Consider the following 13,174-nt stretch of genomic DNA (forward strand, 5'->3'; position numbering starts at 1 on the left):
CTATGGCCTACGTAACATGGAAAATGTCTCATGTGACTATAATATTCATACATTGATATGAAACAATGAAGGAGAAGGGGTATAAACTTACCTCAGAGTCGACCCATGAATTTGGGTCATAGACACTTTTCAACCAGACGAGTGAACCTGACTCTCTGACAGCTCTCAACTTGTCCTCTTCGGCATCGGTTAGAGCTCAGTGGAGTTCACTGAGCCCCCAACGAGGCTCTATTACAGTTAGAGCTCTGTCTGGATCATCTATAACGCAACGTGGTCTCCCTTCCTCTCTCAATTGCGGGGTAACGATGTTGAGCTGTAATAAAATGACATATAATCTATGGAGTTCATAATATAATATCCAATTTAAACCACGATCCAAATGTAATTCTATGTACAATTGCGCCCATAGCGCAGCATTCTCATCTCTAAAATGGGTCATCCCAACTTCAAAACTAGAGAACTGGCTGATCCCAGCCTCAAAATTGGAGTTGTTGACATCAACCACCATCCAATGTGGAACACAACAATGACCTATTTTCTATTTCATATACAGTTATTGCTTGTACCTCCTCTCTAAGCTTCATTCAAGTAAGCATTCTCATGCCTGAGAGGACTTGTTGAATAGGCAAGGGCATGTGATAGCGACCCTCACTGGATCATGACCACTACCTAAAAAGGAACACAACATCGACAAAATATGACAAGGAAAATTTTCAATTATATACCTTTATTTGTTGTATTTCCTCCCCACACTGCCTCGTCTACTCTAGTAGTGAAGCATTCTCTACAATCAAAGGGTAGGTCGAAGGAACATTGTCCTGTAATGAGATCGTATATCAGAAATGGTTATTATGGCCACTAGAGCCTTGTTGTCGTCCATAGTGGGTCGTGGTTCACATCCATGGAGGTTCATGGATGTCACAAATGATCCAATATGTATGATAATCACAATCCACATTGAATGGGAATAACGATCGCGACGGATGATGATAACAATCCACACTGAACGATAATCACGATCCACGTCTCGTGGAAACCACGTCCATTGTCTAGATAGAAGACTATCATATTATGTCAATCGCGACTCATCCACTATTCAGTGTACATGTCAACCATGACCCCTGGTGTATGATAATAACGATTCAGAATAGATTCAACTTCATATACCTTCATTGCCTGGATCTCCTCTCTGAGTTGCTTCACCAGCTCCTGCAATGAAGAATTCATGTCCTCTCTAATTTGTTTCACCTGCTCCTACAGTGAAGCATTGATCTCCTCCCTGAGTTACTTCACCTACTCCTGCAGTGAAGCATTGATCTCCTCCCTGAGTTGCTTCACCTGATCCTACAGTGAAGTATTGATCTCCTCTTTATGTTGCTTCACCTTCTCCTGCAGTGAAGCATTTTCTGCACTGAGAGGGTTGATCGAAGAGACAATGTCCGTATTGGGTCGTGGCTGAAAGATATATGGGTGACAGTTACGATTAAGAATAGGGTCGTGGTTATTACAACCAATGGGTCGTGGTTGTCATCCATGTTAGGTCATAGTTCAAATACACGATCCATCGTGGATGAAAACTATGATCCACTGTGTGTGATAAGAGTGATCCATATTTCATTTAAACCACTAACCATGTTACACAGAAACCACGACCCTAGGCCATAAATTTGGGTCATGGACCCTAAGTACATGTAAACCACGACCCTTCCCGTATGATAATAATGATCCTGTGTGGATGACAACCACGATCCATATTCAGTTTCCTTTACAGTGAGCTATTAACAAATAGGTTGGATGAAGCAAGGAGATTTCACGAACTTGTTTTATATTCATATCATCTCTCATTGACGTCACTTCTCGTAAAGAAGCATAATCCTCCTTGAGGTGCTTTATTTCTACTCCAAACTCATTAATCTGCTTTAATTCACCCTTTATTCCTTGCACCTCAGTGTTAGATTTCCTTATTGCAGATCTTGTTTTTTTATTTTCTTTCAATACATTCCGCAAATGGGCAAATTTCCCAACGACCTCAGTTGTTTTTTCCATTTCTAAGAGGGAGGCTGTAAGATCAGCGTTAGCTTTATTTCTTTCGTCATCCTCTGTTGTCTCTGTCGTGGGTGCTACCACAGAGCCTTGTCCTTCGTATGAATGTCGTCGGCAGTTATACTCCTGGCAACCTCGGTCTCTGCTTCTTCGACCATTGGTCGAACCTCTGGAGCTAGCACCACCTGCAGGAGCAAAATTGATTTAATAATTATAAACATACTGAATCATTCAAATTATAATACCAATTGAAAAAACCTTACCGGCACAACTGTGAATATGACGGATATGGTTTCATATCTACCTGTTTTCTTTTGTACCCAATTTAGGATTCGAGGAATCCTTGTATGCAGTCTTCCAACGGCTCACTTACGGTCACCAGTGAGTTGAGGGAACCGTTCGTAGGCCCAAATCTGTATAAGAACAATTATCATGCATTACATATTGGTTGACATGTACGGAGGAAAAAGGGAACAATTCGAACTCAAGTATGAATCAGGACAAGAATGGCGTACTTATAGGGCAAACGTGCATCCGCATATGCTGTATGATTTGGGGTACTAGCCAGTCGCCCATTCCCCCCGAATAATTTCGGATGCAGCGTTAACCCCATTCTTCAGATAATCATACCCCACACTGTCCCAGGGGTAGTTATTAAAATATTCTAAGTCATCAACCATGTCTATAAACGTATCATTATAGTTATTCTTTTGTGGAGATCCAACCAATAGACTCTCAACGCAGATTACTAGATCCAGCTTCACCGGGTCCATATGTTCATCTTTATCAGTGAGTGACAAATAGGCTTCTTTTAGTTTTTGTTTACTAACACTCCCAGCTCTCAGGTAGGTCTCCCTAATGCCTTTTTCCTACCGCTGCACTTCCGGCCTCGACACGACCACCACCATCTATGCTAAGTGGTCCAAACTTCAGACCCATTATTAGCACAAAATCGAGCTCTGAAAATCTTATCTTGGTGCCCTGAAGATCGAATTTCAGATCACCAACATGCCTTTGCATCAGGCAATACATGATTTGAGACTGTGCCGTCCACTCAGCTACTGGAAAGTCCAGCAGAAATCCAAAACAGATGTCTCTAAATAGTTTCTTTCTATCGGGTTTCTTCTCCATGTCTTCAACTAAGACTTTCAGAAACTTAACGGAGCACTTGGGAGAGACTTGTGCCTTTTCAAAGTCTAAGCATGTGGTCATGGTTGGCTTCTTTCGACCTGCATTCCAATATGGTCGTGGATTGTTAATTAATAATGATAGGATGGTCTTGCAAAATCTAACATGGGTCGTAATTGTACTACACAGTGGATCGAGATTGAAATCCACGAAGGGTGGTGTTTATAACGACTTCTAAAAGAATGTGGTTATCATGCTAAACGGTTCGTTGTTGTCATCTATGCTGGATCGTGGTCGTCATCTGTGCTGGGTCGTGGTTGACAGTCATGCTATAGGGTTCGTTGAAGTCATCCATGTGCCTATCACCAACGATCCATTAGGCAAACCAACCATGATCGCAACAACGATTGTCATTGTTATGGTATATAGATCGTTGTTGTTGTCTACATTGAATCGTGGTTCACAGGCATGATACACTCTTATGCATCAACTGTCAACTGTCAACTACGATCATAGAAGATGTGATCCACGATCCAGTTCAACTGTCAACTACGACCCATTATGCATCAAACCACGATCATGACAATGATCGTGGTTGTCATGTCATACATATTGTTGATGTCATCTGCATTGAGTGGTGGTTCACAGCGACGACCCACATAACACGTGGGCCACGATACACTGACCCTGTCAACCATGATCCATTCGGTATATCACCATCGATCACAACAACGATCGTTATTGTCATGCTATATACATCTCTTTATAGTCATATACATTGGGTTGTGGTTCACAGCCCAGACCCACCATTCGGCATATCACCCTTCACCAAATCTATCTCTAACTTAATAATCACCATATACCGTCTCTGTCAACCATTACCTTGCTTTGCCATTTATATTGACTGACTTGTAGATGTACTCGCTAAGTGGCGATGGATGGGCCCAGTGAAGAAGATTCAAAACCAGTAAAAAAAAGGAAAAGGGTTAGGTTAGGGATAGATTTGGAAAGGGTCCCAGAGAAGTAGCAGCAGTATATATATAGTCGACATTCCGTGTGGGGACAAGCAGTTAAAGTTATGCTTTGGGAATCGTAAACGTCCGTAAAAGCGTCCGTTGATGTTCTGCGTTTCGAATGGAATCGTAAGCATCCGCAAAAGCGTCTGTTGATGTTCTGCTTTTCGAATGGAATCGTAAGCGTCCGTAAAAGCATCCGTTGATGATCTGCGTTTCGAATGGAATCGTAAGCGTCCATAAAAGCGTCCGTTGATGTTCTGCGTTATAGTCGGTGTTCCGTAAGTCACATCTAAGTGCCTTTTCTCTGATTTGCACCGTCCATTTTGTTTCTAACATCAAGAAACCCAAAGAATGGTCAAAATATTGGAATCCAATGGACGACAATAGTTCAACCAATAGATTCCCGTCTTTAGCACGCCATCTTTCGTGTATGTACATGCGACATATTACTTTCGTACAAACAAAGATATATGGGGTCTACAGTGATATATTATATATATAAATGTCATCTAAAATGACCATCGTATGTAATGTATGTATATAAAGGCATACCATAAAAATAATAATAATAAGATTTGTAAGGTGGATGTACGGCCCACGTAGTTCTCGACACCTTCTAACCGTTAATTTCATAGTGATCAACTACGCGATATATATATAATGACAACCACGATATATATCGTTGTGTCAACTACGACCCATCGAACATTAACATTACGACCAGAGTTGTGGGCCAGAGACTTGGACTTCAAACTGGATATGTTGAGGGTTGTCGTTGTCACAACTTGATCAATGTCATCCATACCTTGCACAATGACAACCACTATCCTTCACGTTGTCAAATACATGATCGAGGCAAAGGATCATTGTTGACTCCGAACCTTTATTTTATTTTTTTATATAGTGCTTTTCATGTAAAATGGATTGCGGTTGTTATGATATATATGGATCGCAGGTTGTCAAAGTTACATGGATCATGGTGTCGGTTACTATGGCCATGGTCATTATGTTTTATGGATCGTTGTTGTCGTATTTTATGGATCGTTGTTGTTATGTTATATGGATCGTGGATTTCATGTTTTGTGGATCGTTGTTGTGATGTTATATGGATCACTATTGTCATGTTTCAAATATCGAGTTCATTTGCCTAGAAACCAGAATAGGACATTTCACATTGGGCTGGAATAAGGATCGTGGTTGTAATGTTGTATATGTCGTGATTATGATGAAATATGGATCCTGGTTGTCATGTTATATGGTTCGTGGTTGATGTGAAGTATTGATTGTAGTTGTCATTTGATATGGATTCGTGTTTGTCATGTTATAAGGGTCGTGGTTGTCGACCTTACCGTAGCCTTGATGAGGTGCATGCGTCGTGGATATCATATTGTTGCAACGGATCGTGGTTGATGATGCGCATGCGTCGTGGATATCATATTTGTAATGGGTCGTGGTTGTCATCCGTACCGGAGCGTTGTTGACTACCACGACACTGAGTAAAGCACGACCGATTATCATGACAACCACGATCCATATTTCACGAAAACCACGACCTATGTTATGTACACTATTCGGATCTTTGAGTCCGTGGTTCATATGCATAAAAGCTCTTGATTATCGTCTACATTGGATCGTGTTTGTCATGATACATGGGTCCCCACTGTCATTGTATATGGGTAAGGGTTGTGAGGTTGTATAGGTCGTAATTGTCATGATACACGAACCCTGATTGGAATGATGTGGGTCGTTGTTGTCGTATTATATGGGTCATGGTATACGTTAATCATTGGTTGTAGCTGATAAGGGATGTGGCTGTAATGGATCGTGGTTGTCGTCCGTGTTGATCCGGCGCTGACAACCGCGACCTAATGAGAAAGACGACCCATATGACATTTCAATCATGATCATATTGTCATGACAACCACGACCCGTTGTTAAGTTCCCGTTTTCCTATATGGGTCGTGGTTCAAATGCACAATGGATCGAGGTTAGCATACACATTGGAAAGTGGTTAACATGCACCAAAGTTGATGAATCAATAAATCATATATATATATAAATATAACAGTTCACATTACATTATCACAGGCAAATAAAAAAAGCAATTAAAAAAATATATTAGTCATCTCTAGCCTCGGCCTCATCCTCAGCCAGCAGAGACGAAGGTGCATCGACGCCGATTGTGACCTATTCGTTTGCATCTCGAGCATCTGGGTGTTGGCCTATCTTCTCGCTAGCATTTAATTCGAACCTTTTTCGGTCTCCCATGAGATCTTGTAGTTTTTGGAGGCTTCATATTCTCACATGAAACATTCACTTCGTCTGAAATGTCCTATCGTGTCTTGAGAAGCACCATGTAAACTGACCGCCCGTACACTTCATTTCTCTTAGATTGACTACATCGGCCATTCCCTGTGCGGTGATGCACTTCCGAGTTGCATCACCGTACACAACTTTAATTATCAAATCGAATTCAACCGACGAAGTCTTCGTAATCTTAAGGTAATGAAGCACACCGGGTCGTAATCTTATGGTAATGAAGCACAGTGGATCGTGGTTGTCCTACACATTGGATCATGGTAACGATTCACACTAGGTCGTAGTTGTGTCCAGTGCCATATCCCTGACGAGCACGATCCATATAACATCACAACCGCGATCGTGATAAGTGGCAGCCACGATCCAAATACCGACACAAACATGATGTCATGGTTGTCTACCATCCAACAGTGGAGGTTTGATCAAGGTGTGCCCTACGTTACACTCCCTTTCGCGTGACCACCAAAGTACTTAGGCTTCTTGACTTTGTCCTTCCTTCACCTTGGCAGATGCCTACCCGCAGGTGAAACAGAATAAAACACTAACCTCGTAGTGGAAGAGGGTTTCAGACGAGCGAAGCGACGAGGAGAAACAACGTCACTTTCTGCCCGTTCGGTCCCTAGATCTTGGCTTCTCTAGGAAAAGAAGAGAAGAGGAAGGAGAGGGTCTTTCGAATGTACATAAGTGTGACATTTTCCCCTTCCGAAACTCGTGGTGCAAGTGTCGATGGTCTGTGGGCCCTAGCATGATGTATGTGCTTCGTCCAGTCCGTTCGTCTGGTTTAAAATATCATTTTATGGCCTGAATTGGAAAAAGAGAGTGATAGAACTCTCCGATGGACCACACTACGGGAAAATTATAGTTATTGGATATCCACCATTAAAATCCCCCTTGGCCCTCCGTGATTGGATCATGCTCATTTTTTATCTCGTGCCATAAAATGATCCGTATAAATATATGAACAGTGTGGATGAAACGCGTACTTGGTGGTTGAGCCCACAGAGCGCCGAGCACCAGTCATTGGATGTGTCTCGGGGAGTAGCTGATTCGTCCATTTCTCGGGAGTTAAGACAGGGGGTGACTTCTGCTTCACGCCAGGATCGTACAAGTCCTAAACCAAAGGTCAGGGACATTTTCATCCGAAAAAAATTTCAAAAGCTGTCAGGAGGCCCTTTGGGGAATATATGGAGTGTCGTAACGATCAAGGTAATTTGCCCAAAATTCGAGGCGAGTACGGTCAATTTCCCTTATTTTATTACCGGTGGTGTTGTTTCTTCTTGATACCTGCACGTCCATGACCGTTCTAAAGTCAAAAGTTCACCTGCCCATTTTCTACTATACACAGAGAAGCTTTGCTGCTCTGGGAAAATGTGATGATTCATGCTCACGCTTTTCTAACATGTAAGTATGGTATACAAGTAACTCAACTTAGGCATTTCTAAATCATTGTACCTCAAGTAGATGGATCATCTAAGTAAACAAAACACTTAATTGATTATCTAACTGGCTTAGTGGTGGACATTTAATCGACGGTTGCAGAGAAAGATCATCAATGGTCTAAATTCAACGAATAAGTATCCACTAATGATCAGGGGTTTGAGAGTTGAATCCATCTGAATATTTGGTCATGGTTCATCAAGCTGAGGTTCCTGTGATTTAGACAATTAATTTAATTTGGGTTGATGTATTTATGGAGGTGTACAATTTCTGCGTGCATGCATATGAACAGTCCCTCTCTAGCGGAGTATCAAATAACTGCCTTATACATACAATATTAGGAGAGCGAGAGATCCAGTCAATACCTGGACCTTATCCCTCCTCCGCCCATGTGTTTTAGAAATCTCTTTTACCATTTCCGCTGTTGATGTAGTCTCTCTCTCTCTCTCTCTCTCTCTCTCTCTCTCTCTCTCAAAAATAACCAACATGGGCAATACTATCCCTTCATGCTGCAACCCTAATTCCAGCTCTCCAGTGAAGCTATTCTTCTGGGATGGCACGACAAAGATGCTCACCGGAAAGAAGCTAGCCGGCGAGCTCATGTTCCAATTTCCAGATCGGATTATCTGCCATGCTGACTCCTTCTACATCGGCCACCCGATCCAAGCATTATCGATTGACGACAGGCTAGTGAAAGGCGAGACATACTTCATTCTTCCAGTCAACCCATTTGCAGGCCAGATCCTATCAACCACATCTCTCGCCACACTGTCTCCAGCTCCAAAATGCAAGCTGCCCATCAGTTCCTGCAACAACCCATTTCAGTACATCAAGGGAAGCAATGGTCGGATGATGATGAAGGTTTCACCAGAGTTCATGATGAGAATAATCTCAGGAGGAGGCGAACAAGGGTGTAACCCTAGCAAGAGCCCTTTGTGCAGTACGCCAGAGCTGTGGAAGCAATACAAACTGCTGGTGGGGTCCAGAGAGCAGGTGTGGTCACCTAAGCTTGAAACCATTTCCGAGTGTAGGAAAGGTCGGCTGTCTCCGTGTGGGCTATTAAGGTTGGAATGTTGATCAAGAAAGATGGAACGACGATGAAAGCTAGCCTAGCCAACAAAGGCTAGAAGTGCGACACGGAAGGGATCAATACAGCCAACTCATCGGAGGTAATGATCCTAGGGAGCCTGTTGGCAAGGGCGTTCGCAAGTTTACAAATGAATGCTCTCGGACTCCTACCAATAATCACAACCCTACCTCCAAAGGAAGAGAATCTCGAATGCAAAGTGCCAGCACGAAGACTACTTAGAATTTAAGAAAGTTGTGGTAGAGTCAAATTAGGGAAGAGGTAAGTTCGGAATTTTCCTTCTAAAAGTTGTTGTATTAGTAAGATTTGTAAATAAGGAATTATGTAAAAACTCTCTCTCTCTCTCTCTCTCTCTCTCTCTCTCTCTCTCTCTCTCTCTCTCTCTCTCTCTCTCTCTCTCTCTCTATATATATATATATATAAATAAAAGGTTCTATACGGTAGAGCTCATGGGAACTCCCCATGAGGTCGAGCTGTGTGGGCCCCACCATGATGTATGTCGAACATCTACCCCATCAGTCAGATGCACCATTCAATAGTGGGCGTAGGGCTTAAAAATCAAGTTAATCCGTGACTTGTGTGGGCCACACCACATACAAAAGTTGAGAGGGGTTACCCTCCATTAAAATATTCATACTCATATTTTGGGCCCACCAAGATGTGGTTCACAAATCCAGATCATCCATTATGTGTGTCCCACTTGGATGAGGGGCGGACCAACTTTCAGGCGCATCCAAATTCCAGGTGGGCCCCACCAAGTGCTTTTATATGTTTTACGCATGTCTTCACATGATTTTAGATGGTATGGCCCACCTGAGTTCCTTATATGGATGATTTTTGGGATATCCTATAATTTAAAGGGGACCCATCAAATGCACGGTGTTGATGTTCGACATACATCATGGTGGGGCCCACACAGCTCAACCTCATGGGGAGTTCCCATGAGCTCGACCATATAGAACCTTTTCCCATATATATATATATATATATATATATATATATATATATATATATATATATATTTGTCTTTTGGGCTCATATGTATCCAAAGTCACTTTAGGCAAGCTACTTATTTGATTTTGGTTCAAGACCCATAGGTGGTGAAATCCCACTACGGCGTGCATGGGTGGTGTGTGTAAAATAAATAAATAACGATAATTAACTTATTTGAATTCTACTTATACACACACACTTATCAGCCCAAAAGTAGAAAAAATATTTTTTATTTTCAATATCACATAAGTTCATCAATTTTATTTATTCCACCCTTAATTTTCACTGTCCATCATGTGGGCCAACTTTTAATGTCCATTGTTCACCGTGTTGGGACAACCTTGCCCCTTTTTTTAAAGTGAACCATCAAGGTCAACCTTCAATGTAGACCAAACAGCTTTGGATACAAAACTTAGATGTGGGTGGTCCGTCATGTGAGCGACGTTGGATGCAGGTCATCCATCATGTCAAATATTGGATATGGCCATTCATCATGTCAAACATTGGATGTGGGCCATCCATCATGTGGGGCACACCTTTATTATGGATCATACAGTCCATCATGTGGGGCCCAACTTTGAAGTGGCTGGTCCATCATTTGGGCTTCTTTTTTTCTTTTTCTTTTTCTTTTTTTTTTTTCAGTCCTGTTGTTTTGTTTCACTACTCAATCCCGATTGTCCATTTAGCATGCTATTGATCAAACGGATAAAATCATCCTACCTTCATGATTATTGCAAGGCTTGTCCATAGTGGCACAAATGAATGAACTATCTGGATGGATAGATGATTTCGTTAGAGAAAACCCGCATGTACCAAGGAAAACTTGCATTGAGATGTCTCTTAACTCCCTCTTATACAATGACCGTAATAAATTGAAATCTAACTTTGCAAACTCCATTTGTACATCACTTCTTTCCTTGTCTTCCTCGTAGATTGAGATGTAGTACCTTGACTGTAGCCTTTCAATGCGCCTGTGAAGTGGCACTTCTAATGCAAGTTCTACTAGCTTTTTCAGGGGAGAGGTAAGATGGGGCAATGCTGAGTTGAGGTGCATAGTTGTGAAAGTAATGGCTTCATCCAGTATATCATCCTCAGGTGTGCCCAGATATGCGGCCTCATATAAACTTAACAAACCTCGTGCGTCACTGATCAATGTGGCCTTTATTATTATTATTATTATTATTATTTAATGGAAACGTTACAATTGGCGCTTCGGGCTGCCCCTCAGAAAAAAGGACCAGGGGCAGCCTATCATGAGGAAAAAAAAAAACTGAGACAAAAGATAGGGGGAAGCCGGGCGACCTGGCCCAACAACCACAAGAAAAGAGAGGCCTATCTGGCTCTACTGGCTATCTGGACGAAGCCTGATGGATCCCAGCCCTACTCTGTCTAGCAGGGCCAGGCTCCGAATGCGAAGAGGTAGGTTAGAGGGCCGTGTGAACGTGGAAAAGGATTGCTGAAAGCTTCCCAATTTGGCCAGACCGTCTGCAGTGGCATTCCCTTCCCTGAAGATATGGGCAAAGGAAACCATACTTCTATTCCTAATTTTCTAGATACGAGACAACCGATAGCTCCATCGCGCAGCCCCTTGAATCTTGCCATTCAAAAGATTGACAATCAATTTTGAATCAGATTCAACATGAATATTTCTCAGCCCCTTCTGAAGACATATGACCAAACCACCCCATATGGCTCTAAGTTCCGCCATGTTGTTGGAGCCTAGCCAATAGCCAATAGTGAACACAAATCAGAATTCACCCTTATCTCCACTACAGATCCCTTTGCCTCCTGCCATCCCCGGGTTGCCCCTGGATGAACCATCCACATTTAACTTGCACCAGCCCTCCACCGGATGAAGCCACTTCACAATCGAGGGAGTGAATTTTTGGGGAGGAGGGGCAACAATACCCAGGGCCTGAAATATATTGCTACTGGCTAGTGATCTGCTGGAGGGCTTTGGAAGCGTCATACAGAGCGTTTTGAGCCACCCTGTAATTCTAAGGATTTTTTTGGAGGGGAGGGCCTCTGAACCCTCGAATCTAGCTCCATTCTTGGATTTTCAAATCTCCTGAAGGATAATACTAGGAGCCAGACCCTGCAGGATAGACGTTTTACCCAGAGAAGAAGTGGCTTCCCACCAGGCCATGAATCTGTCTTTCACCGACTGGTTGCTCAAGATTGCAATACCAAACATTGAGCCAAAGTGGTTCTAAACTGTATTTGCAAGGGAGCCTGTAGTGAAGAGGTGTAGCACCGACTCCTCAGATGGACGTTGCCTACCGTCCACCCCAAAACACTCGCACTTGGAAACCATATATACTCCCCTAGACTGAACGCTGGAATCAGTCGAGACGATGCCCTAAAAAACCCTCTAAGAAAAACATGAAATCTTTAGGGTAAGCATCGAGTGCCAGACCCAAGCTGCCCAACTCTTTCTTGGTCCACTCGACCGGCTAACCTGCCATGCTGATTTTACAAAGAAATAGCCCGATGTGTTCAGCGGCCAAATATAAGAATTTGGATCCTCAGAGGTGCAGAAGTGCTGGAGCCCTGCTGGGACAGGGCTCAATGCATGCTGCTAAAGACGACACAGATTAGTCCAATTAGCCCTCTAAAAGCTGCAGTTTCCTTGGCCCACCTTGCATTGAACCGAGTCTTCAATGAAAGGGAAAGAAGACCTAATGCTTTTCCACAACAACGAAGGGTGTAGGGGATGATGGACAGCCCCCGTTCAACTCTCTAAGGTCGTGCTGGTACCTAGACTTCATCAAAGCCACCCATGAGCTGTTGCCCTGTCCAAATTTCACCGCCTAGGCCAGTTTGGCTCGTAAAGCATCCACGATCTCTTTAAGAGAGCAAATTCCTAGCACATCTTCGATCTTAGGCTTGGAAATTTTCTTCTAGCTAACCCAATGCAGTTTCTTGGTTCCGTCTGACCAACCCCAAAAGAAATTGGCTAAGGATTTCTCCATAGATTTTAAAACCTGAATCGGGACATGCATGCTTGGCCGCCAACGTATGGACTGGAATGCTACATAGCACGTGGCTAATGAGAGTAGCCTTACCTACCTGAGACAAGAACCTGGCCTTCTATTCGTGGATCCTGGCCTCAATTTTACTGAGACGAGGCTGAAAAGCTGTACTCTTTATC

At 42.8% G+C, this 13,174-nt stretch overlaps 1 protein-coding gene across 1 annotated transcript; it reads left to right on the top strand.

The window, feature by feature from the left end:
- Positions 1-8,429: 8,429 nt before the first annotated feature.
- On the top strand, positions 8,430-12,733 carry LOC131250597 (uncharacterized). Its single transcript, XM_058250883.1, has 2 exons — positions 8,430-8,936; positions 12,524-12,733. Exons 1-2 carry the CDS (start codon positions 8,430-8,432, stop codon positions 12,731-12,733), a joined length of 717 nt encoding a protein of 238 aa, XP_058106866.1.
- Positions 12,734-13,174: the final 441 nt, after the last annotated feature.

The sequence above is a fragment of the Magnolia sinica genome, chromosome 7, assembly GCF_029962835.1.
Source record: "Magnolia sinica isolate HGM2019 chromosome 7, MsV1, whole genome shotgun sequence".
Lineage (NCBI taxonomy): Eukaryota > Viridiplantae > Streptophyta > Magnoliopsida > Magnoliales > Magnoliaceae > Magnolia > Magnolia sinica.

Bases quoted from the DNA above. Each gene is read 5' to 3' on its own strand.
- LOC131250597 (XM_058250883.1), top strand. From the start codon at position 8,430: ATGGGCAATACTATCCCTTCATGCTGCAACCCTAATTCCAGCTCTCCA. The intron at 8,937-12,523 runs GTGTGGTCACCT...CGATGTGTTCAG, and splicing joins TGGTGGGGTCCAGAGAGCAG to CGGCCAAATATAAGAATTTG.